At 46.1% G+C, this 27,053-nt stretch overlaps 1 protein-coding gene across 8 annotated transcripts in view; it reads right to left on the reverse strand.

Annotated features, from left to right (window-relative positions):
* tenm2a (teneurin transmembrane protein 2a) overlaps positions 1 to 27,053 on the reverse strand; it is a 352,857-nt gene that overhangs the window by 19,838 nt on the left and 305,966 nt on the right. For 7 of the 8 annotated variants that reach the window (XM_028959730.1, XM_028959734.1, XM_028959732.1 and 4 more), the window contains 13 exons: positions 25,475 to 25,597; positions 22,369 to 22,574; positions 21,556 to 21,751; positions 19,783 to 19,884; positions 17,110 to 17,304; positions 15,229 to 15,429; positions 14,736 to 14,921; positions 13,461 to 13,484; positions 4,496 to 4,642; positions 2,562 to 2,772; positions 1,869 to 1,988; positions 676 to 937; positions 323 to 590 (listed from right to left, as the gene is read on the reverse strand). In XM_028959730.1, coding sequence (XP_028815563.1) covers positions 323 to 590; positions 676 to 937; positions 1,869 to 1,988; positions 2,562 to 2,772; positions 4,496 to 4,642; positions 13,461 to 13,484; positions 14,736 to 14,921; positions 15,229 to 15,429; positions 17,110 to 17,304; positions 19,783 to 19,884; positions 21,556 to 21,751; positions 22,369 to 22,574; positions 25,475 to 25,597 — 2,241 coding nt within the window. The remainder of the gene's footprint in view (positions 1 to 322; positions 591 to 675; positions 938 to 1,868; positions 1,989 to 2,561; positions 2,773 to 4,495; positions 4,643 to 13,460; positions 13,485 to 14,735; positions 14,922 to 15,228; positions 15,430 to 17,109; positions 17,305 to 19,782; positions 19,885 to 21,555; positions 21,752 to 22,368; positions 22,575 to 25,474; positions 25,598 to 27,053) is intronic. The other variant, XM_028959731.1, reaches the window with a different exon arrangement.

Raw genomic sequence — 27,053 nt, forward strand, 5'->3', positions numbered from 1 at the left:
CTGCCAAACGCCTGACTATCTGCAATTGGCATATTTCCCAGGTGTCGTTTCCTTTGTCTTCTTAAATATTCGATTGTGTAGGGTGTATAATATCATATTTCATAGTTGGGATGGTAGTAGCCTAGTGGGTAACACACTTGCCTATGAACCAGAAGACTACGGAGTCACAGGATCGAATCCCACTTCCTACCATTGTGTCCCTGAGCTAGACACTTAACCCTAAGTTGCTCCTGGGGGGGACTGTCCCTGTAACTACTGATTGTAAGTCGCTCTGGATAAGAGTGTCTGATAAATGCCGTACATGTAAATGTATTTCACATACCCACAGCATCAGACAGCCCATATACCCTCTGTCCGTAAGCATCCGTCTTGTCCCAGATGAAAGTGTAAGCCAGGTTGGGTGAGGAGTGGAACCACTTCTGGAAGAGATGTCCTTCAACAGCCACCATCAGGTGCACCTTGACCAGACTGAGGGGAACCACCACTTGGGTCATGGTGATCTTCAGCAGGGAACGGTACCCAGCAGCCCGAGAGCTCAGGTGACACAACTTTAGACTGGTGCCTGGGATCTCGATCTGCTCATGAAGGACCTGAGGGACAATAAGGTAGAAGAATATCAAAATAGAAATCATATGCATCATAATAATCTCTGTTCCTGGAGGCCAAAAATCTCACCTGTGTTTCAGGGATGATGGATCTCTCTCCCGGCCGTGAACTGAAGAAGGAGGACAACGGAGATGCCACCACCACAGGGTCGGGTCTGACGAAACCACTCAAGTCACAGCCGGGGATGGTGTTCTCCTCCGTCTTCATCACCAGAGTGTCCATGGCATAGAAGCTGTTCCAGGGCAGCCATACCGTGCGCTCCTGGCTCAGGAATGGGGCGCGCTCGAAGCGCAGCGTCAGGGACGCGCCACCGTTCGCTATGAGGTCAAAGCTGTCAGCAGAAAAAATGACATCCAGTCAACAAACATCTGCGATTCAATGCAGGGAAGTTGACCACAATGTAAAAGGGCCACAGCAGCATTTCTGTTTTCATTCATTTCTCATCTCTGGCCTTGTGTCTGTGTAAAATATATGGTTCTACTTTTATTGCTTTTAAAACAATGCTATTGTTTTATACCCAGTGTTAAATAATGAAAGAACAATACTATATGTTAGGAAGGGATGGACAGACAGTGGTTCTCAAAGTTTTCCTTGTTTGATGAGACTTGGTTGGGCTGAACATCTATATAGCAGCTCATCAATGTTGAAGAAGGTTTGTTGGTGTTGAAATTCAATGGCTGCCATAGAAACAGAACGGCAATTTTTCTTAACTATTCAGCAAAGATTTGGCATTTACAGTCTGAAAGTAAATTGTTTAAAACCAAGTCTCATTCCAACAATTCACTGTGCCAATGACCTGTTCCAAAGGACCTTTAAAGACAACAAGGTCCCTCGATGAACTCAACAATAAGAAACAGATATAAAAAAAAGAATAAAACCTAAATGATGCCTGTGGAAGAAAGAAACAGAGGGGCGCAGAGAAGCTTTGAATGATTCTGAAAATCTGTTTGGGGCTCGATTCATTATTGATGGCGCTATTATTTTCTGAATGTGTTACCATTTAAATGTGATTCTGGCTGAATGTAAAAAGGATTTACACTGACAGATTACTTTCATTACAGAGCGAAAGAGGCTCCAAACAAATAAAGAAAACAAACTAATGGAGATTTGTTCACGTTATGATTCTGTCAGCCACATTATCGACTCGCTCAGCTCAAGTAAACAAACAAGGGCTGAGGGCGAACACACAAACTGATCAGCAGGTTCTCGTAACCACGCATGTGGAATCAGCGGGGAAGACGAAGTCATGGAGGCTCACTCACGTGCCGTCCTGCCTGGTGAGGGTGTATCCGTACTGGGGGTACTTTACAAACGTCACGTTCACTCCAACCAGAGGCGTCCCGTCAGTGGTCAGCACCTGACCCCGGATCAGTGACGCCAGGCTAATCAAGATAAAAATATATCAAATTCTTATTAACAATACCATTGCCCTTACATTCTACACTCAACAACTCACATTATCCAAAACATGGTCCAATACGGCCTTATGGACATTTCGGTTTTGCAATTTGTTTTCCAGAAATGTCCAGTGATTGGAGGGGCTTTCGCCCATTGCTGCTTACAGTTTATCAGTTTAATGTCCTATCACTGTTGTGCCTCCACCCGCCATGGCTGCCCACAGCTCACCAAGGGTTAAAAGCAGCGGACAAATTTTGTTGTGTGCACCATGTTCTGTGCTGCAGAGTATCACAATAACAATCACAATGACAATCACTTCAACTCAACTAAAGTAAACCACACAAGTGAAAATAACACAGTTCGTCTTAAAGGTGCATTTCACATATACAGCAAAATGTACAAGAAAAGAACCTGTGCATTGATCTCTTTATGCACAAAACACGTGCTGAAAACGAACCAAAACAAAAACCAAGGTACCCCACCATGCTTTACCTGTACCGTCTCACCACAAACAATTAGTCTTTTTATGTAAACATGGATTCGTAGTGACGTGTTACCTGGCGTTGAACGGGTTATCTGCAGGGATGATGTGGGTGCTGTCCCGGCCCGCCAGCATCTTCACCCGGTCGTAGAACGAACGCACCTTCTGCACCGGTGTCTGGTTCTGCTGGATGACCTGGAGGGGGTCCCGAGACCCCCGACACAGAGGGCTGTTCTGACAGGGGCTCTGGATGCAGCAGTCAGGGTCCATGCAGTCCGTCAAACCATCTGGAAGAAGAGTTTCCACCAAATTAGTTCTTTATCTTTGGTGTTATCTGTTCCTGCGCCCGACTGAATGATGAAAGCCCCGTTTTTATTTCATTTGGTTGTATTCTTTGTTTCCGCAGCCATGAGACCCCATTCTTTCTTCCTCTGGTGGGCATGGCATCTGAATCTTTGCTGTTCTATTTTTCACTGTCAGTAGGCACTCTCCCCCTTGCCCATATGCTCAGATGATGTCCTTTCTTTTTCTGCTGAAGGAGCCAGACTGGTGAGAAAATAGATATAATTGAACTAAGGTGTGTGTGTGTGGTCTCAGGGGGAGACAGCTGCTAAAATATGGACAGCTGTTACAGAGGTTAAGCGCAGGGTATGTTTTCTGTGAAATAAAAATGTTTTGCTAAAAAATTATGTAAAGGAAGAGTGATGTATTGACAGAGAATTGGAATCATGTTATGTTTGCAATGCTGAACACACAAAACTGACCACGAGCAAACAAGGAGGTAATTATCTGTAGATTTTTTCTCATCCCACCCTTGTTAACTTCTCATTTGCTTGTACGTAGGTGGCCTAACGGGTAAAGAAGCGGACCCATAATTGGAAGGTTTGCGGTTTGACTCCCAAGCCGCCAAGGTGCCACTGAGCAAAGTACCTTCCCCACACACTGCTCCCCGGGTGCCTGTCATGGCTGCTCAGGGGTGATGGGTTAAATGCAGAGGACACATTCCATTGTGTTCTACAGTGTTTCACACTGACAATCACTTCACTTTTCACATTTGCCAAAAACTCAGACGTATACCTGCCTCAGAAGGAGAATGACCCTATTTAAAATTAGTGCCATCACAGAAAAAAAAAGCCCAAATTAGACATCATACCACCAAAGCACATACCGCTCTCTCCTCTCCAATCTCTCTCCTCGCTGGTCCAGAGTGTTACTATCAATGACTGTACTCAGTTCCGGTTCACTAGAACCCCAACTATGAATACAATCATGTACTCTTTAGGCACTCTGTCTGTTGTTTGTTTCTTCCATAAGTCAGACTATAAGAACGTTTCAAGTTAGTATTCTCTAAAGAGGAAGGTCTTAATCTGCCGTACTCAGCGGCTGTGCTGTTCTGACCTCGAGGGGAAGTTCATTCCACCACCTAGGGGCCAAGACAGAGTAGAAGTCTAATAAGGGCTGTGAGGTAGGATGGTGCAACTCCATGTTTGGCCAGCATCAGTTTTTTTAATCTGATGTGAGTGTAGCAGTGGGGTGGTGTGGGAGAATTTGGGAAGGTTGAAAACCAGTCGTGCTGCTGCATTCTGTATTAGTTGTCAGTGGTAGACCTGCTAGAAGGGAGTTGCAGTAATCCAGTCGTGAGACAAGTATCTGGGTGGCCTGTGCTGACAGAGAAGAGCAGAGCCGTCTGAAGCAGGAAAGATGGCTGTCTAGAGTTATTCCAAGATTAAAAAATAATACTATAACTAGTGTGTGAGGTTAACAGACAGGGTGCTTAGAAGACACTCCAGACTCACAGCTTTTTGGCAAGTTATTGAACTATAAAATATTGAAATCCAGTCAGTTACATTTGTCTTAAGTTTTCTAAAGGTTTCTTCTAATAAAATTTTGAAAAAAACAAAAACAAAATAGTATGCTGTCTGAGGGTCCGCCCAAATTGTCTATCCTGTACTGCACCTTTGAACCCCTCATGACCTCCAGTTATTATTTGTGAGGTGTACGTTCCCTAACCTCCTTCATTGTCCTTGTTGTCGGCGCAGGAGGTCTCCATGGCAACACTGCAGCCAGATCCCCTCCACCCAGTCTTGCACTCACAGTGCCAGCTGTTCTGTCCCATGGTGCACTGTCCATTCCCGTTGCACAGGTTAGGACAACCATCTGCAGGGCCAGCGGGGAGGAGGATGGACGTGAGGAAAATGAAGGTAAACAACAGAAACAGAGAGAGAGAATCACAGTCAAGTCCGGCTGCTTCCTCGTTATTACCCAGCTCTTTTTCCGTATAGGCATGCATTTTGGGCCCCAACACACAAACACACACACAGAAAGAGACACACTTATACTCTCAAAAACACATTTAACCTTGTCCTGAACTTCAAAACAGCATGTTGAAGTAAAGGTATCCACTGCAAACTAAAAATCTATCTCTTCTTATTGTCTGGAAGTTTTCCGTCTTTATTCGTACTTGCGGCTGGTTACCCAAGAGAGACGATGAAAGGTGTGTGTGTGTGCGAGGGGTTGTAAACAGATTTCTCCAAATTCATTAAAAGCGGGGGAAGTATTTGATAAGAGCATATATACAAACTCTCAGATGGTTAATTTAGTGACAATAATTTGATTTTGATGGCCGGAGCTCAGGCTTCCCTTATGTGAGTATGTGATTAGGAGAGCCAAGAGGCCGCAGATGAGATTAGTGTGTGTGTGTGTGTGTGTGTGTGTGTGCCTGTGTGAAAGACAGACGCAGAAAGAATGGATGAAGAGAGAGAATGGATATAAGTTTATGTAAGTTTTTATTCAAAAAACATTTCATGGTTTTAAACAAAGTTTATGTTTGTGTGTGTGAGTGTGTGCGTGCAGCAGTTTACATGCTGATGGTGCATGCATGCAGTCTGAAATGTAACAATTTAATAATTGATTATTTTGGGGAGGAAAAAATCACCGAAGCAGGTTCCCCACAGGTCTGGGTTCAGTTATGGTACACAGCCATGCTCTAGAAGTCATGGCAATGGCAGACTCAGTAGCAGCACCTCGGAGACATGGCCTGACATTTCAAACTCATGGACAGTCTGGGTAAACAAACCAAGATGCCTCCAAATTCTGTACAAAAGTCCAGATGCAGGCGCATCGTGGACACGCAGTAAGCGCAGTGCTCCCATATTTGAGTGCCTTGCTAACCGTGTGTCTCCAGTTGAAAATATTGTAAAAACTCCTTCACTGTCTTTATTTCAAGGTTTTCGTGGGCTAGGATGAATTCAGTATACATGTCAGACCCTGTCCCCAACACCCGGGAGACACATATTGCACATATGCAAGTGCTTGTGTCCTATTTACAGAGCATCTGGAAAGCATTCACCTTTTACATATTTTGTTATGTTACAGCCGTATTACAAAATTGAATAATATTAAAAATTTTATTAAAAAGAAAAAGAAAATGAGAAAGTATTCACAGCATTTGCCATGTGTTTCCCCTGATCATCCCTGAGATGTTTCTGCAGCTTAGTTGGAGTCCACCTGTGGAAAGAACAGTTGATTGGACAGCACACACCTGTCTATATAAGGTCCCGCAGTTGACATTCCATGTCAGAGCACAAACCAGTAGGACAACGACCCTAAGCAGCACACAGATATCAAAGGAGTGGCTTCATAACTCTGTGAATGTCATTGAGTGGCCCAGCCAGAACCCAGACTTGATTCCGATTGAACATCTCTGGAGAGACACTTCCCATCCAACCTGATGGAGCTTGAGAGGTGCTGCAAAGAGGAATGTGCCAAACTGGCCAAGGATAGGTGTGGCATCATGTTCAAAAAGACTTGAGGCTGTAATTGCCAAAAACCTTGAGTGAACTTTTTTCACAGTGTCTTTATGGGGTGTTGTGAGTAGAATTCAAAGAAATAAGGCTGTAACATAACAAAATGTGGAAAAATTGACAGGCTCTGAATACCTTCTCTATGCAACGTACTTCAAAATACATATATTTATAATTCATGGCAGCAAACTATTTTAGTACACGAGTACATAAAACATAAGACAGAGGAGTCTGACAATGTTTGGTTTAGTAATGCAAAATAAGGGTCTTTTGCTCTTCTTGAAACTGACTCGTGGCTAATACAGTCATTTCTCACTTCTCTTTATAGGTTTACTCTTTTAGGATCCCATGACACAATGTCTGAGGTCACTGTGCACTACAAAGAAGAGGAAGACGATTTACTGAGCGTGAATTAGTCCATGTGTGCCAGCCTTAAATCCCATGCATATACATGAATTAATTATAGGCCTTAATTAATACAGCATCCAGCTTTTTAAAAAGTTGTCAGATTATCAGGCCTGGTCTGTATTGATTGTCACACCATATTGAGCAAAGAGAAAAGCCATTTAGCAATTATTGCCTTTTAAATGGGTCTGCCATTTTAGCAGGCAAATACATATGAAGCATCAGGGCAGCAAAATCTATAGTGCAAATTGATCCTTTTCTCTTTTTCCTCAGGCAGGGCTGAGAAGGGCCCCCATTTAATGCCAAAGGGCAGTCCATTTAAGGCACACTAACGAGAATAAAGTGGGATTTCAAAAACTATTAAGTCAATTCTCTAATGTAATGTAGTTTGACTCTATTGTAATCCCCTTAAAAAGGTGGAGAAATTGCCTTGGGTTATGGGTCGACACACAGGGTACGGGAGCGAGAGATCGAGGTGAGCAGCACCAGGGGAGGGAGTGCAGGGGGGCTCAGATAAAAGGGTAAAAAATTGAACTATGTAGAAGGAAAGAAAGAATGAGACAAATCTTACAGCCCTGTGCTTGTTAACAGTCATAAAAATAAAGGTTAAATTCATAAATCCATCCAAGGGTGCCCTGAGTGAGACAGATGAAAACACAACAATGAAGAAATATAGTGTGTAAAATGTGACACCTCATCGGTCTCACTAGCTTAATCTGAAATAATAGCAAGGTCAATGCTCAGGCTGGGCAATATACAGAATAAAGATATTTACAGGGATGTAGCCGTGGCAGTTTTTTTTTTTTTAAATCTCAATTTAAGGTCATAATAAATGCAATTGTTTATGTGGAATAATCAGATGCGGCTGAGTGCTGTAATGGGTAAGACACTCCTGACACTTGAGCAGAATGCCGGCAAACTTTCTACATGGTTAGCAGCGCCGACACAAGTCGGCTGCCTGCTGCTCTAACTACTGGTTTCCTCCACCTCTCGCTTGTCCTCGACACCAGGAATTACAGCGCAGACACCGATTTCACACAGAGGCGCCCAAGCCCACCCGTCACCTGTCAGATGCTTAAGTGGCAAGCGTGTGGGTAAGGGCATGTCAGTTAAATTGGCTGCTCTGTGATTGGCGGGATGGGGCATTTGGCCACCTGTGCTCTCATTCTGTCTGAGGTGACAGGGGGGGATGCTGAAAGAACCCCACGCATGTCCCCTCCAGCTGAATTACCTTGGGTCCCTGTTCACATTACACAGGCCCAGGCCAGCTGCTCTTTGTCGAGAAGTCCTATTAAACTATTATATTAGACACATCTTTGTGCTTGTTCACTAGTGTGGGGTAATAGTGCTGGACTAGTGCCCTTTGAGTTTAGCGGCACCTTTATGTCTTCGTTGTCCTGAAACTTGAATGTTAATCTGAATGTTAAACTTTGGGTCAATATCGCCTGCTAAGTAAATGTAATCGTCAGAGTTGAATAAAAGAGGGGGTTAAGTAAGCAGTCCTGACATTGAGAACTCCTTCTCTCACTATTCAAAAGAACCATTTGGGGACTTTGATGTGTGCATGCATTTTTATTTAGCAGACCAAGGCCGCCAACGTGCCTGCTCACTGCACACAGACAGCACCAACCACCAGCGAGTAAATACACAAGGCAGAGAGAGAGAGAGAGACAGTGAGAAATATGGGCATTAGTATTCATTTTGTGTCTGTGCACATGCAGACACTGAGACAAAGTCATTACAATGCCTCCTGTGGCTGCACACCCGGAGTGCCAAAATATGTGCAGTACAGACAGAAAAAGGGAAAGGGGGTTGGAAAAAAAAAAACACAGTTTCTGTATTTTTACCCCGCACCAGCGGCTCATGAAATTTTGCAATCATTTTGGGATTCTCTGCCCCACATTTCCTCCAAAAGCCCACAGCCGAACTCCGACAACAACGAAATCTTCTGACTCAGAGTTTACATCATCTTCCGCCGGTCCTCTTCTCGTGTTTGGAAGTGCAGACACGTGCACACATGCATGAAAAGTTCTCCTGTGTCCTGTTACGTGGCACCAGAAAGGTGTCTTCGGAAAGACAATTCGCAGCAGGTGGGTCTTCGGAGACTGACAGCCGCTGGAGCCTGAGCGCTCGGTCTGGCCTATTAAAAAATCCCCCCACCCTCTCCTATTACATAACCCGTCCCGGGGGCAGATTGAAAGCCTCTTAACTTCTCCCCAAGAAGAATAGAAGGTGATCTTTTCATCTTCCCTGATGCTCTGAGAGGAGGAAGGAGCGGGAGGGGAAGCAAGCCCTTGTCGAGACAAACATCCTCCATCTCTTCCCTGACAGGACAAACCCAGTGTCAGGATTGCCTGCAGCTGGGCTCCACACCGGAATCCAATCCTGACGCCCCATAAATGCCGGAAGTTTCCGCCCGTTCGGGGTCGCTGGCATTTTCGTGAACTTGATATTGTAACCGCGTAGGTTTTCGTAATTTCAGTTCTGGCAATCGCCACACGCCTACGGGTTTGTTTAAGTTCTTTATTTACGTTAAACTGTTTTCGGCCACCGCGCCATTGTTTCTTTGAGTTTATTGTTTGTTTATAAATAAAACCCCCTTCCCAGTATGTCAGACCTCTGCGCTTCCTTCCCCCCGTAAGTCCGTAGTCGTGACAGAATGCCAGAGACCCACCCAAAAGCGCAGAGGTGGAAAGCAGAGGAGAAGAAACGCCGCGAAGGACGCAGCGCGGCGCGGCGGACGCCAGGGGAGAGACGCGCCGCCCGTTTTGGTGCAGCGTTTTCTCCCCGAGAAGCCGTGGTACGCGGCGCCGCGTGATGACGTCACCCCCGGGAAACTCCGCGAAACCCGGAAGCGACAACGTCGGCGGGTGAGTGGGCGGAGCGAGGACGTTGGCGTCGGCAGCAGCGAGGAAGTGACGTGGGCAGCGAGCGCAGAAGATGCGACCCCCACGATCTTCGGCATGTCGAGCCAAGAACTCTGCGCTCTGCTGGCAAGGCTCCCCGTGGACTGGGACGACACGGACGATGACGAGAGCACGGGAGACGAGAGTTGGGCTCCGCCCATCGCGCCAGTCTGCGATCGTCGCAAGGTCCGTGGGGACCCACGTCACTTCCAGGGGGGTGAGAAGCGGCAACAACAACAACGGCGCCGTTCCTCCAGCGAGGAGGTGGGCAGCCTCCAGCCCGAATGGCCAGAGTACTGCCCATGGGAGCTTATCGCACCATGGGTCCAGGATGTCCGCAGGGTGGACGACCCTCGGAGTCACCGGTGGGAGGACACGGATGACGAAAGCGATGATGACGTGGATTTTCGGTGGGCGGTCGTTGCCGGGATGGCTCCGCCCAGCGTGCGCGTCCGAGATCATCGCGGCGTCCGTGATGACCCATGTGACTTCCGGGGGTACGAGGTGGACACTGACGACGACCAGGATGACGCCGTTTGGGCAGTTGGTGCCGGGATGGCTCCGCCCATCGCCCCCATCCAGGATCGTCACGAGATCCGTGGAGACCCACGTCCCTCCCAGCAGTGTGAGGAAAGCTGGTGGAAGAGGGCGACGGGAGGTCGCCAGCCAGCAACTGCGCTGCCGGGACTGCCTCGCAGGGAATCCTCCATTCCTGCTCCAGTCGCCGACCCGCCTTCCCTCTGCCCGGACGTTCCCCAGCGAAATGGCAGCGCAGCACCAGCGTCCACACCTGCTGGAGAAGACGTCCACCCCCCTCCACACCACACACCTACCACCATCTCCAGCGACGTGCCCAGCCCCATGTGGGACAGCCCAATTGTCCCGGGACCCTTCAGTGGGGCAGCAGACACTGATAAGACCACCACCATCCTCTCGTGTCTGCTTGGGTCAGCATGGGGCTGGAGCGCAGCCCTCTGGCAGCAGGGAGAGACAGACAGCAGTTTTCGGGACTTCCAGCAGAGACTGAGGGCGGAGTTTGATCGGCCAGAGCCTGAGCCAGGGATCGAACTCTGCCCCTCCACCACGTCCAGCGCCAGTCAGGATCCGGGGCAAGAAGACCAAGCACTGGCGGGCGACGAGAAGGTCGCGCCTCCCGAGATCCTGGCTGTGCCCCCTGAGGAGGTCCCGGAGAGCTCAGAGAGGGAACCAGACGACCCTCTCTTCTGTCTGTCTCTGTCTGTGTGTGTGTGCGTGGCATATGTGTCCGTATGTCGCCCCCACTTCCCCTCTTTGTGTCCACCAGATGGCGACCTGGCAGCGGAGCTGAACCCCAGGGAGGGAGTTCCCAACCTGACTGCACCGGTCCAAGGCAAGGTGGACGAGCCCCAAGGTACCCCTAAGTCCAGCCGGGGGGGGTGCTCCCCCAAAGAAATTTTTGGGGGGGTGCAGTTCGGGTTGGGGACTCCTCCTGAGGGGAGGGGAGGTGGGGAAGCGATGGAGCTGGGTCCTCCGGTAGCCACTGAGGAGGGCAGGCCAGGCATGGGCCTGCGTCTGCCTCCAGAGGGGTGGAGCGCCATAGAGCCCCCGGGTAGGCATGAGGACCCAGCTGGGACAGACAGGAAGAGGGCCTGCTTGTCCCAACGGACGCAGAAGGGGCTAGCCGGATGGTCTGGCAATGCCCCCCCCTCGGCACCAGGGCCGTGCAGCGAGAGGGGCTGCATAGTCCCAGAAGGCACCAGCCTGGGGTGCCTGGAACAGTCGCCGGAGGCTCTGGGACAATCTCCCTGCGCGGTGCAGGGAATGACACAAGAAGTGTCAGAGGGGACGTGTGGAGACAGGGCCCACACATACCCAGATGGATCGGCCCTGATTATTGTGTGCAGGTACGGGAGTCCGGGGCCGCCATGGGGAAGAGGGGAGAGGAGAGGGTCCGGGGCCGCCATGGGGACAGGGGAGCCAGGCCGAGGGGGGGCCGCCAAGCGGGACCACGGGGGAGCCAGGAGAGGGTGGGGAAGAAGAGGGACACGAGGGGAGCCAGGCGAGGGTCCGGGGGCCAAGGGGAACGCCGGGGAGCCAGGCCGAGGGTCCGGGGCCGAAGAGAAGAAGGGGAGAGCCCGAGGGAGGGGCCGACGCCTGACCACGCCGGGGAGCCAGCCCGAGGGACCGGGGCCGCCACGCCTGACCACGCCGGGGAGCCAGCCCGAGGGACCGGGGCCGCCACGCCTGACCACGCCGGGGAGCCAGCCCGAGGGACCGGGGCCGCCACGCCTGACCACGCCGGGGAGCCAGCCCGAGGGACCGGGTCCTCCAAGGGGAGGATACAGCAGGGCAGGAGCCCTGTGGTTGCCGCCGTCCGCCCCGCCGCCTCCACTGATGGTACTGTTGGGGCTCCGAGGACGTAGCCCTTGGAGGGGGGGCTCTGTCAGGATTGCCTGCAGCTGGGCTCCACACCGGAATCCAATCCTGACGCCCCATAAATGCCGGAAGTTTCCGCCCGTTCGGGGTCGCTGGCATTTTCGTGAACTTGATATTGTAACCGCGTAGGTTTTCGTAATTTCAGTTCTGGCAATCGCCACACGCCTACGGGTTTGTTTAAGTTCTTTATTTACGTTAAACTGTTTTCGGCCACCGCGCCATTGTTTCTTTGAGTTTATTGTTTGTTTATAAATAAAACCCCCTTCCCAGTATGTCAGACCTCTGCGCTTCCTTCCCCCGTAAGTCCGTAGTCGTGACACCCAGACATCTGCATCCCCTTTCCTTCAGTGAGCCTCCAGGTGAGAACACGTCTCAGTCACATGCCCAGTTTTCACCAGTATCTGTGAATCTGACTCTTCATAACTACAACTCTGAACCACAAGGTAGCGTTTGCCAGTCTTTGATATCCATGTCCACTGTATATAAAATGGTTGATAAAAAAAAAATATTTCTAAATGATTAATAAATGGGTGTGTGTGTTCCCTATGCTGTCCTGCATTGATCGCTTCACATCGATTTTGCTCTACTAATTTGCTGGGCTTCGCTGTGACTGCCTGAGCTTCATTCATATATACCCCCCCCTCCAAATATTTTTTTTTTTCATTTGATGTAATAAGACAGTGTATGTAGTCAAAAGCAAAATTCCAAAACACTTCCAACATCATGACCAGTTGAGTCAAAACCAGCTGAAAGAGCCAGTCAAGACAAAGAGAAAAAGAAGGAATAACCCTAGTACTTACCTGTTAATAGATGTGAATTTTAATCGCACTAATTTGCTCTCTTCTCAGGCTTCTAGCACTTCTAGCTACAAAACGGTGGTTTGTTTTGGATTTTGCTAGACTACCTAGATTGGTTGCTTTGGACTTACCTGCTATCCTTCATCTCTGGCATTCTTCTGCCCTACTGTGTTCTCGTATTTGTTCAATAAGCCCCTGTTTGTGTTGTTATGGCTGCATCTGCACTTCTGCTCCATTCCCGCTCCTGACAATACGACATTGACAGCTCTTGCATTTTTCCAAGGCTGCTGGACTGGGTTTAATATTTACTGAGACCAGCGGTCAAGACTGAGACAGGTCTGAGTGCGAATACTAATGAGTCCAAGACCAAGAGTGTGCTTGGTTTGTGTGCAGAAATACATATTACAAAAAAGAAAGACAAGTCAATGAAAAAAATAGAATAATAATAATAATAATAATAAAATTTCTACTACAAATGGTCACAAACAGAACAACACAGGCTCTGCACTGGTCACCCTCTCCACCCGCAAGGCAGCAAGGCAGACGGGAGAGAAGCACACAGGTTCTACGCAGCCAAGCTGATCTAGGCGCACCCAAGCCCAACACTAAATGCAGCTAATTCTAGACACAGTGCGACGAGGTACAATACCTTCATCAATCAACTCCCCATAGTCTGCATTAAAAGAAAGCATGCAAAGGGTGAACAAAAGAGTGTCGTAAGAGAGGCATTGGTGGAGTGGGCTAAAAAAAAAAAAACACACACATGCCTGCACGAACCAGGGTGAAAAAGTAAATAAGTGAACAGGCAAAAATGTGAGGATGTCTGCAGAATGCCCCGCCCCAAATTTGATGAGGGAAAAAAATGGAGCAGAAATGGGACGCGCTGTTCTGCTTTGCATCCAGTCCACCACAGTTCAAAGGCAGACGTTCTGTCTGGCTCTGAGACGGGCGGTGATGACAGACATCCTATCCCAAAGCATTCTGGGAGAAATCAAAGGAATGAGACATGCAGCCTGGCAGTGCCTGAGTCTGTGTTACTTATGGCGTGCACATCCCCACAAAAATGAAAGAAAAAATTAACCTCCATACCGTACACATTATAGCAGTAAATTAATGAATGTCATTTTTTATTTTATTTTACAGCAGCGGTCCTGCTGTATTCAGGAACAATGCTTGGTAAAATGATGGTAAAATGAGTCCATGTAGGGGTACATGCTCCTTCCTCCCTCCCTCTTATTCAGTCCCCCCAGTCTCACTCATCCCCTCCACGATAACTAGAACGTCCTCACACAGCCCCACATGACTCTTTCTTCCGCTCACTTTTTGAGAGCGACCAAACCAGCAATGCCTCAATTTTGTTCTCTATGATTCATTATTTTTCATTTCAACAAACAAACCCCAAAAATATAGCATTAAAATTAAATGTAGCTCAACATTACTTAAGATGTTTTCTTAAATGACCGAGGCATTGTTGGTGCAGCTTGTCCCCCATGAGCTCTGCTGAATTATAACCAGCAGAGGAGATAAATATCGAATAATTATTATCACATAAAACTGAATACAGCATCTGTAAGCAATTTATCTGTGGCAGTTCTGACAATGATCCCAACAACGGAAATTGAGTCTACAAACCAGTTCCTCCAACCTTCCTGTGTAAAGGTATCCCAGAGGAGATCATGACCTACAACCAGTAACCACAACTGGTTCCACACTTCTCACTCCTTAAAAGGAGCTTGCCACCTTGCCTGTCATTCTCCAGACTAGAATTTCAAGATACTGTTTGGTTCTAGTTGTTAACAACAGCTTGGCTGCCAGTTAGGTTGCAAAAAATTGCTTACAGACGCTATAAACCATGACGTTTCTATAATTCCTTTTAACGCGGTAGGGGAACAGGGTGTGTTATTGTGTGTGTGAATCTGCTTACCGATGGTACAGTGCTCTCCATTCCAGCCCTGCTGGCACTCGCATTTGCCATCCTTACAGGTGCCATGTTTCACGCACAGTGGGTTACACACGCGCTGGTCGCACGCCTCGCCCGTCCAGCCCTCTTCACAGCGGCACGAGCCACCCATGCACACGCCGTGCGTCCCACAGTCCACCGAGCACACTTCTGTGGTTAACACACACACACAGATGCCATATATACTCAAAATCAAACGATTTTGCTTTGGAGTTTGCAACATAATTTTCCTCTTTCGGTTTCCTTTCACATAAGAAAAAATCTATAACTACATTGAAATTTACCCACAATTCACTGTTCTCAAATCATGTCATTTACAGTGTTTGGTCTTGTTTTGGTTTGGTATGAGTTTGTTATTTGATTCGGATCGGAAACCCCCTTTTTTGGGGGGAGACTAAAGCCTGTAGGCGTGAAAGCGGCCTTAATGTCTGTAAGGAGTGGAAACGCAGACACAGACCTACAGAGCAGTCGGGTCCCATCCAGTTGGGGTCGCAGCTGCAGAGGCCGGTGTCGGGGATGAAGGTGCCGTGGCCATGGCACTGATCTGGGCACTGCGCCCGCGCCAGCTCACAGTGGGGACCGCCCCAGCCCGGCTTGCAGTGGCACTCGCCGTTCACACAGATACCGTTTTTGGAGCAGGTGGGGTCCAGGCAGTCCACTGAAAAAACAATTTTCAAGGTTCAAGGTTCATTGGACAATTCATCTTTAAATGTAAATTTTGGATTTTCTGTGAATTTCAGCATTTTTTTTTGTTTTTATCTATAATGTCATATTCTGATTCTGTTGATGATGTCTTTGAGTTAGCTTATGTTAGTAGGTTAGCAAAAAAAAAAAAAAGAAAGCGAATTTCCCTCAATTAATTGTGTGCTATTGCACAAGCAGTCGACTGCAGAACAGCTTCACAATTGTCAAATAATAAAAAAAAAAAAATCAATCTGCAATTCATTAACTCACTGGCTCTGCTTTTATGGTGCCAGATGAGAATAACAATACAGTGGTTGATATTGTTATATATCGCCGGTTTTCCTTCGTTACTAGCAGTAACAGTAATGTCCAGACTGAAACAGAATGTTCACAGTTTATTTAACATGAACTATTCAGCATGGCTAATAACGGGTAGCTCTCTTCTTTTATTATCCTTACGGTTAACCACAACCGCATGTTAACATGCACACTGTAAAGAGGAAATAATTCGGCGATAACACATGCACATAATAGCACAAACATATACAAAACAAAAGATGATTTTTTTAAAAAAAGATAAAACACAAAGAGGGGGGAAGAGTACAGCCGGAAATGAAAAAAAAAAGACAAGGCGCTGAACCTCAGGGCTATTGTTTAAGAAACGCACACTTCAGTGCAATAAATTCAGTCGGTGGCGTATACAAAGGGCTCCGTTTGACACAAACACAGCATGCAGTTGTGTTACTAATTTATGACCCGTGCGTTATTAACTGTGCACTCAGGTCACGGTGGTGGATTACTAATGCTGACACCCGATAAATCAAAATGCCCGCGGGAAAAACAATGAGATTCTCTTTACACTCACTCTATGCGTGCACACACACACACACACACACACACACACACACACACACACACACACAAATTCACAAGACAGACACAGGCTTGGCTTATTGGCTTTCAGCACATGAGAAATCAATATGGCACACAGAGAAAGGCAGCGAGTGTGTGCTTCCCGCTCTCTGCAGTGCTGTTGACTGTGTGTTGGGATGTCTCACTGAACTTGACGTTGATCGCCAGGCTGACAAGGGGATCTGGCCGTGTAATGTGAGTTGGGGGTGGGGGGCACATCAGCCCTACAAGACTCCAACTGAGCTCACAAGTTCCCCCTCCGATCACACACTGCAGACTCCAACAACTTCTGTTTAGGCTGCAGAAATTGCACATCACAGGTATCGATTTTTGTGTCGCCTGCACTTCAGGCAAATTGTCTGAGTGACTCTACTGTACAGAGGATTAGATATGAAGAAAGTGTAGGAGGGAGGAACAACGGGGAAAAGATGGAAAATGCTGACCCTGTTCTCCAGACCCTTCTAGCTCCGTTTCTGTCACTTTTTTTCCCTTTTGCCTGCTCCACATTCTCTCCTCTCTCACCTTCCATCTCATCCTTTTCTCACTTCCACTCTCACGTCTCTCACTCCAGAACAACCCCCAACTGCCCTTTCTCCTTCTCGTCTTCATCAACCTGCTCTCTTCTCCCTTGATCCATCCCCCTACTTCATTTTTCTCACTGTTACAGTCAGATACATCCAGATGTTGTTAACCTGAGTGTCAATCAGCACACACACACACACACACACACACACACACACACCTTCTGCACAGTTCTCTCCCTTGTAGCCCAGGGAGCAGATGCAGTTGCCTTCAGTGCAGGATCCATGACCGCTGCACTGCGGGTCGATGCACTGGCTAATGGGAACGTCGCATTCTGGGCCCTTCCACCCGCTGTAGCAAATACACGAGCCCTTATCATATTGGCCATTCCCACTGCAGAGGACCGGACAGGCAACTAGGGGAGAGAGAGAGAAAGAGAGAGAACAGAAAATCACACCTAGGCTGCAACATAAGTAGGTGGGTTAATAATCGTTTGTGCATGAAAGAACATTTGTGCATTATTTTTAAAAAGAAAGGTATCGCCATAGTACAGTTCTAAAGGGGCAGTGGTGGCCTAGCCTGTCATGGCCGCCCACTGCTCACCAAGGGCGACGGTTAAAAGCAGAGGACACGTTTCGTTGTGTCACCGTGTGCAGCGCTGCACTTTCACTTCTCTAAAGCATCTGAGCAGAGCAGCAGATCATGGGCCACAACTACTGCTGCTTATGAATAAAACAAAGATGGAGATGAACAGTTTTAGGGGGCGATTCAGATGATGGATCTATTCCGAAATGCGCCTGCATCTGGATGCAAAGTTGCCTGATTGAACTATTGAGAAAACCAAAGTCATTTGCACTAAATTTTATTACCATTTTAATTATTTTCAGAATCTGCCGGGTGTTTTACATGAATAAACAGACCAGGTCATCTTCCCGTCACTCCTCATCTAAGCCTCTTTCCTGCACTTGCCTCTGTCATAGTTTCAAAAATGCGTTATAGCGAGCTTTAGTCATGAGAATTCATCATGATTAATTCATTAAAAAAACGTGCAATTAAATTGGCAATTTTTAGTATCGATTCACGGCCGCAGTAAAAAGGCAGTAATTTTGAAAAGATGTGTGGAAAAGAACCATGAGCAGAACACATTTGAGTCCATATGATCCCAGTTCATGCTTATAAAAGTCTGGATAAAGATCTTCCAAATGAAACAGGTTTCAACAGTGATTTCAACAGCAGAGAGACAGGTACCACATGCATTTTCTACACACCATTACTAAGCGCCGAGGCGAGCCGCGCCAATACCAGTGTGAAATTGCCGATGGCACGAGCGCAGGAAGGGTACACTTGCGGGACAATTTGACCTGCGCGGTTTGAGCACAGATATAAAGAGCCAGTGTGCCTATTGAGAGGGGCTTTAAATAACGCCCCCCAGGAAATAACGGCGAGCAAAGAAACAGAAACTGAGCAACATGCACTGCAGGCGTTCATGCAATGTTCAGCTTTATTGCACTGAATTCATTTACACATATTCAGTCTGACAGAACTATATTCAGTTCCTGACTGAACGGAATACAATAACCTTTTATGTATGTTAACAACTATGCAATGCATGTCTTTTTTGCAGTATTTTCAAGTGTTTCTGGAATTTACGTGTTTCCATTAGACATACAGTACAGGACAAAAGTTTGGAGACACCTTCTCATTCGATGTGTTTTCTTTATTTTCATGACCATTTACGTTGGTAGATTCTCACTGAAGGCACCAAAACTATGAATGAACACATGTGTAGTTATGTACTTAACAAAAAAAGGTGAAATAACTGAAAACATGTTTATATTCTAGTTTCTTCAAAATAGCCGCCCTTTGTACACTCTTGGCATTCTCTCGATGAGCTTCAAGAGGTCGTCACCTGAAATGCTTTTCCAACAGTCTTGAAGGAGTTCCCAGAGGTGTTTAGCACTTGTTTGCCCCTTTACCTTCACTCTGCTGTCCAGTTCACCCCAAACCATCTCGACTGGGTTCAGGTCCGGTGACTGTGGAGGTCAGGTCTCCACTTGTTGTTAAGTACATAACTCCACATGTGTTCATTCATAGTTTTGATGCCTTCAGTGAGAATCTACCAATGTCATGAAAATAAAGAAAACACATTGAATGAGAAGGTGCATCCAAACGTTTGGCCTGTACTGTATTTTCTTCAGTTTGCACAATTTGAGAGTTGAAATGGGACGTCACATGCACATTATACTCATTACAGTAAAAAAAAAAACCTAATTGGACTATACTAGTATTTCATTGTTCAACATGAACCTTGCTCAAGGGTACCTCAGGGATTTCTCAAGACCTATCACAGGTTCAGACGGCATTGGTGAAAGGAAGGGAAAGGAAACAGTTCAGTTACCTCTCCTTCCTTTACTTAATGAGCCAATTGGAACACAAACCATGACCGTCCCAAAGTCACAACAGAGCAGCACCTGCCCCGAGGCAACAGGGCCTTCAGTGTCTCTGTCTTTCAGAGACCCAACTCCGCAGGCGGACACCGGCCCACGAGACATCAAACCGCTGATCAAAGTCGTCCCCTGGAAGCACACCTTCACCGAGTCCCTGCCTTCCAAGAGAAATCAAGGAAGGGCTGCGTGGCTGACAGGGTCACACCAGAGGGAAGTTTGACTCTCACAGGAGGGACCAATGAACATGACAGCTATTATTTCACTAAATAGTGTCAATGTCATAATTTAGTGGAAGATCTTCAAGGCTGTCTAACAGATGATCTTGGAAGAGATTCGAATTGAAATAAAATCTGATGCCGCACACACACATTAATCAGAGTAGACTGTGTGTGTGTGTGTGTGTGTGTGTGTGGCAGCCCACCACAACAAACACACTGGAGACATACCTTTCGAGCAGTCCATTCCGTGGAAGCCTGGGAAGCAGTGACACACGCCTGACACGCACTCTCCGTTGCCGTGGCAGTTTCTCGGGCACTCTTGGACCGAGTCTGTAAATGGGAAGACGACGGGTGGTCGGTTTACAAATGTGCGCAGACTGAACACATCACTATCCTCGTCCTCCCACAGGCAGGAAACTGTCCCTGATAATTATCTACACAAAAAGTTCTGTTAAAGCACTCGCTGGCACAACTTGAAAGATGACTGAAGGCAGAAGAAATCTAATTGAAAAAGAGTCGTATGCGCCGAGCAAGATGCCGATCACCTTGAAAATGTAGTGAGAGCGCTAGTACAGCCTTATGAAGTTTCCGCAGTATCTGTACCTTCATTGTTAACTCAAAAATGCCTTAGAAGAGATTTCAATTACTGTTTTGGTTCCTGAAAGCACCAATAATAATGCCCAAGGTGACAGTGACAGAGGAAAAAAAATTACTAGCAAAAAGAAACCTTCAGAGGAGCCAAGACTCAAAGGATGATATGATATATATCATTTACTTAGAGCAAACAGTGTTACAACTCCAGCGATACCAAGGGAGCTGGAGGAACTGTAATTTAAAAGTTTGTTCAACTATTTATTTATGAAGGGTTGTCAGATTTCACACTGTGCACACCTGTATATTGTATAATATATATTTATATATTTTTGGTATAAAATATGTTTATAAATATATATCTAATATGTGCAGTGGTGTTTGTACGTATGGGAACTGACCTGACCCACAGGGTCATTTTCCTAAAGATGTTGCCTTTGCTACTGATCATGTCACAGTAGTGTTGATTCTGTGACACTTAATATATTGCAGGACAATTCAGTCAAGCACAGCACAATATATGCAGAAGAAAAATGTACAATTTTAAATTAAAAAAGCAAACTGAAAGCACAGCATGAGCTTTCAATACAGATATTAAATGTTTTAACATCACTTCTGTCTGGACAAATTTACCTACCTTTTGTTTTTCTGCTTTGTTTAATCTTAATTAATTAGCATACTGATCATGTGTCTTCGAAGGGACCAACACAATACATTGCTGTACAGAGTTTTTCTTGCCACTAATGACTGAGCATAATAATGTAAATATACACATATAAATATACTCAAATAAATACATCAGCATTATAAACTGACTCAAATTATTGCCGGCTTGAGCTTCTTCTTTATTGAATTTATGCTAAATTTATACTACATGTGCCCTACAGTAGCCTCAGTAGCATCAGAACCTGGACGGGCTGTGGTGCATGCCTACTGTGTTTGGTGAGCACATGTAAGGTGGTAAATATGTACAAGTGGACCTGCTCCTATTAAAACTGCAGTATATTTGGTGAGGGTACACTCTGGCCCACCTAAGTGCTTCTTAGCCCACTTTGGGGAGGAAAAAAGGGGAGCAAAGCCCAAACCAAGGAGCTTTTTCCTCAACCACTCCATCTCTTTCCACTCACCCACTCGGCCTCTGCTCAACCACATCCCCATCTCTCTCTTTTGCTCGCTTGCTTTTTCCCTCTTTTCTCTAGCTTGCTGTTTCTATTTGACTGTGGCGGGTGGAGGAGCAGAGAACCCTTCTGATGGTGTTTTCTCTCACTCCAGCCTCCCCCAGGATGGCTCTCAGTCCCTGCCCTCAGCAGGATGATATGAGGGAAGCATTAGTGGTAGAGAGAGAAGACAGAAAGAGGGGACGGGGGGGTGGGGGGTAGGATAAGTACTGAGAGAGACCCAGCCACTGACCCAGCACCACTGTGCTTAAGGACACAGACTCCTTCTCCTTCCCGTCGTTGTAGAAAGCCAGGTGCCAAGTGCCAGGGTCCAGGTACTGCACGAACACCGCTTCATTCAGGACCACTGTCTGGATGCTGCGCCGTTCCCGTGGAGACTCCACCACGCTCCACTTCTCCTTTCCATCCAGACGCTCCATGTAGTCATACTGCAGAATGTAAAGGATGCATTTTGCACAAATGACACCGTATATTACATAAAGGGCTTAGAAATGCTGGCTCCTTGCTTAATGAAGTCATGTTCTGCAATATTTACATTCTGGTAGCGGCACTTCATATAATGCACCATGTACCCCCAAATGCATGTGAGTCTGATATGACAGTCTCCAAAAGGAAGAGAAGTAAACAAGAGAAGAAATACTAATGTCTTCAATTGTGTGTGGGTTAACATATTATATATGATAATTTTGAATCTACAAAATAATTCTCATTCATTTGTGCAGTGAACAATTTAACAGAATAGTATCAAATTCATATTTTTTTTGTTTCTCCCAGCAATTAGAAATGGTTGCAATCACAAGAGGAGCTATTAGCATAAACACACATATCACACACATCCGCACGAGATGATGAGAGGGTGACACAGCCTGGTGACTACAAAGGGGCAACATCCTTCTGATTAAACTCGAACTCTCAGGGCAAAACCGAGAAATTCACTCTCCGCCACTTCACGTCCATTAAATAACATTAACCATTGAAACAAATATGGTGGTTTAATGCTGGGCTAAACCAATCCTGCAGTGTGGCAGGGGGGCCTGTCACGTACCTGTGCATGGGAAGGGGGGAGGCCTTTGCGCATGTAGACCCCGAACAGAGCGTCCTTGCCCAGGGAGATGTTGAACTTCAGGAACTGTGGCTGGTTGAGATGCAGCAGAGTCCTCCAGAACACACCGGGAGGCACGTCCTGTGTCACCCTGCGACCCACCTCCAGATCCCCTGTGTTAATGCTGGTGTTCCGTGATGCCCAGGACCCTGAGACACAGGACAAACTTCAGTTTTTGGCCTGCAGTTAACACAAATCACATTTAATCACAACACATGGTCTCTAAACTGGAAAAAAAATAATAAAAAAAGGAATATTCTCGCAAACAAGCCCCAAGCATGGTGCACAGCGCTGCACTTACTGCCAGTTTTGAAAATAGTGCTCACTGAGCCACTCTTGGCTCATCGTCACCATGTAACAGCCTTTAGCGACTGCTACTTTGGCTGCCAAGTCGATAAAGGCGCTATCTATATCTCATATAAGGGTGCAAACCCTGATATTTCGCCTTTCCCCTCATTCTCTGTTCCCTCGTTGCCTCTATCTCAATTTTTCCCTGTTGCTGGCGGCGACGGCAAATGCAAATGGGAGATGGGCAGACGGCCCTGGAATAGCAGACAAGCTCCGTCTCCGAGCTGCTGTCTGGGCGATGCACTGCGCCTGTAATCAGGTCAGATCTGCGCTGGAGACTGCGGGGCCTGACAGCGAAAATCTGTGAAACGCAGCAAGGAAATGAAGAACGATGAAAACAGAAGCACCAAGCAAGCTGCTCTGACTCCAGACAGACACCTCCAAGAAAGGGGGGGAAAGAAAAGCAAAAAAAAAAAAAAAAAAGTAATGGGGTAAAAAAAATCAGCACAGGTTTTCATTCAGAGGAATGTTGGGACCTTGTGCTCCTGATTCAACCGGTGTGAACCATTTCATAATCACCCTGCAACAGAATCCAACCAGAGAAACACACCATTAAACAGTAACCCTAACACACAGACCGAGCACAACAACGTCTCCTGCTACAGCCGACACTATTCAGCTCTTTTATTTGTCGTAAAGCGAACCATGAACTTCAAATGACACTTCTGCATTGGTGGCCTAGCGGGTAAGGAAGTGGACTGGTAACTGAAGGGTGCCTTTCATAGCAGCCCACTGGTGATGGGTAAAATGCAGAGGATACATTTCGTTGTGTGCATCCTGTGCTGTGTATCACAATGACAAAAACAATACCTTTTACTTATTTGCTGGGACCTCATCTCAAGGGGTTGTATACTGGGTTGAGAGATACAGAGATACGAAGAAAAGTTGAAGGGCTGCAATGACCAACATTTGGTGCTCATAATTATTTGGGCCTTACAATGGCCCTCGGAATTCCAGCCAAAATAGGCGTCTCAGTAGAATGCCTGACCCAGCAATTGGTCAAATACCTTTAAATTTCAAGCCAGTGACATAGTATGACATAGGACAGGGAAATTGCTTATTGGCCTAGTTGTAAACTCAATGCCACAAAATTCCATTCTGAGATGGTTGAGTGTGGACCATTTTATGAGTTCAGCCAGAGTGACCCTAAGGTTAGTTTGCCTGCATTTTGTTAGTGTGTTTCTTCATTAAACCTGGGTTATAATAACTCTTCACTTTGTTCTGCCATTTTAATTATGTCTGGCATGGTTCAGTGTGTGAAAGTTTGGAGATGCTGCAATGTGTGTGAAGATATGGTTTTGGTCAGAAGTTCATATACACTCATCAATGTCATGAGAACTTGATTTCTTTGTACTGTACCTTCTATATAGACAAGAATTTGGTGCACGTTTATGGCACATTTTCTAAATTCCACACAGGGTCAAAATATCAGATTCACTGTTAAATAATAATGTATAATATAATATACAATAAAACTGTGGGTTCTAGCCAGTATAACATATTTTTTAGCCAACACTGAAATGTAGATTAATCAATGAACATATAATGAACTTGAAAACATATTTTATTTTACAATTACCTTTGAGTTAGTGTGTGTCAGCTTTGTTCACTGACCAGTAGTGGATTTTGGCCAATACTCTTGGTTGAATTTTCACAGATGCTTGATGGAACTACAGTCAGGAGTCTGACCAGGTAGCTGTAGGACATTCTGCTTTACTGTTTCAAAGTTGCTCAAAGACTAATTTTATCCTAATTCTACATTTTTGAGATGTAGAAAAACATTTAAATGAGATACACAATAGTCATTTAATTCGGTTTTTATCTAAGTAGACAAGTAGAAAAGTAACTTTTATATATTAAATCTACAGGCCAAGTATAATAAAATATATATTACCTGACATACCTGGCATCTCAATCTTAATTAATTCTTTCCTTATGACACTAACTTATGACACTAAATATTTCGATAATATTTATGCTCATGATCCTATTGCACAAATTAATTTCCTTGCACATGGTCACATGTTCATAATAACACTAAACTCCGCCTTTTGTCAAAAAAATCCAGTTAGAGATTGTCAAGGGCATTAGGTTTAATGGCAGCTCAAAAGCCGGTTGTCAGAGATCACACAAAACACACCTGAACACCCACCAACCCACGCACACACACAAACACACACACTCTCTCCTCAGGCCACCTCCTGCGGGTCTCGCTTTAGAAGAATCACACTCCGGCCTTTTTGAAGTGGTATTAATATTGTGGGATTATGCGCTTGCTAGGCATGACTCCAGTGAAGCCGGAGGTGTTTAATCAGGTTCTCGGAGCCCGTTAACATTAGAGTCCCTTTTAATAGTTGCACAGAGAGACTCTTAATCAAACCACTCGACGGATCTGAGAAATGGCCGCCACGAGAATCGTCTTCGTTAATCATGAAGCTCACTGCTGTGTGCATGTGTGTGTGAGTCAGTCTGTGGTCTTAAAGAGTGAGAGAAAGTTTAACCTTTAAAGGTTTTTATATAGTCAGTCTGATCATTTACTCAAAGAGCAAGTTAACAATTATAAATGCTTGCTCATATAACATAGCTGGCCTTGGCAGATTAATTGTCAGGCTGTAGTTTGCTGTGTGACGTAGTGACCATTTTACTCTTGGATTTTGGTTTCATTGCGACGTGAATGTGTCCAGTTGTCCATGCTTCTTACCTTTGCCTCCAGAGGGCGGTGCGGCACCATCGCTGTTGCTGGGCAGCCCTGCACCCAGTCCATTGTTCAGCATGGGACCCTCCACTGGCTTCAGCTGCCAATTCAGACCCAGCAGGTTCATTGCTAAATGGAGAGGGCACAGAGACAGAGAAAAAGAAGTATGAATAACCACTGCAACCAGCCAGAACTACCAGCTCTAAGTATAATCTGATCAAACAGTTGCTGAGCTATAATAAGCCTAGTTTTGCAAATATATATAAAAGAATATGGAATCAAATTTGTGACACACATGAGTCCCTTGAATATAGCTCAATGTGCAGCACTGATACTGGCCTTGCTGGGCAGTGTTATGTTTCGGCGTAGTTTTGTTTCTCAGTAAGTCAGTGAGTAAATGTATTGAGTCAATGAGTCCTTTTGAACGTTTTCTGAATGCACAAGGACAGAGCGGTACAGAAAAGACAAACGTACACTGTACATAAATAAATGACTACATTCTAGGAAAAGACTCAGTTAATAAAAGTGGTAAAAAACAAGGACAAAAGAATTGCATGGTAGTGGTCAAGCACCAGTCAAACCACCTACTGCACCACTGGTAACCTGTTACCAAGGCAACTGATAGCGGGCGCCTGGTTAGAATGAAATGATCAAATCTTGCTCTCTTTTTTTTCTCCATTTTCTCAATATCAGTAATTGCCCGGCCTCAATTAGCCATTATTTTCCACGGTTACTCACTCAAACGTTCCTGGGTAATTGGCACCGTCTCGGCCACTTTTTTTCCCGTTTAATTTTTAAATCCCGCCTATTCAGAAAAGGCCGCCGCCACCTTAAAGAATGAAGCCGACTGCGACATAAACAAAGGAGCTCTGAGAAAACTTGCCGAAAGTTGACGAGAGTTCATTCCCCCTTATTTTTGGGGCCGTGGAGGGCGGCTCAACAGGAGCGTGCGGCGGAGTGGTGACAGATGAAAAGCTCCCCTTCCTGCTCCTTTTGTGTGTGTTTTTTTTGCGGCTGGGTTGCATCTTGCTTGCGGTGAGGTTCATTTAATTTTCTGCTCTCTGCTCCATATAGTCTGTCAGTGGTTTTTTTCCCCCTTTCCCTCCATTTTCCTCGCCACCGCAGACATTAAACAGGTGAGGGGATCAACGTGGAGAATATGGGGAGAAACTGGGAGAAAACTTACTTCCAGGCTCTCTCTTCACCCAATCCGATGGCGTGCCAGACAGTCCAGTCCAGTCTGACTGGTTCTGATTTGGACCTTTGCTGGACTCGGTTCAGCCATTTTTAATAGTTTTGTTAAAAATAAAGATTGGAATAAAAAAAAAATTGTGTAAGTGAAAGCAGTGCCCTGATGAAGAGTTTGGGGCCGTATTTCGTAGTCAGTTGCGTGTGTTTAGGGCATTGACATTCACTCTGCGGCGCTTGCAAAGGCGCTGGGAGGTTTTTGGACTCGAGATGTTTCCAAAAACTGCTGGAAAGGACGCGGTGAGTCTGTGCCGCTGTGATAAAGGCAATAGGGGGGGTTATTTTGATGAAAACTCGTGCGTTAACTGTTACATCGACCGCATTCTCACTTTTAAGA

Source organism: Denticeps clupeoides, chromosome 18 (genome assembly GCF_900700375.1).
Source record: "Denticeps clupeoides chromosome 18, fDenClu1.1, whole genome shotgun sequence".
Classification (NCBI taxonomy): Eukaryota; Metazoa; Chordata; class Actinopteri; order Clupeiformes; family Denticipitidae; genus Denticeps; species Denticeps clupeoides.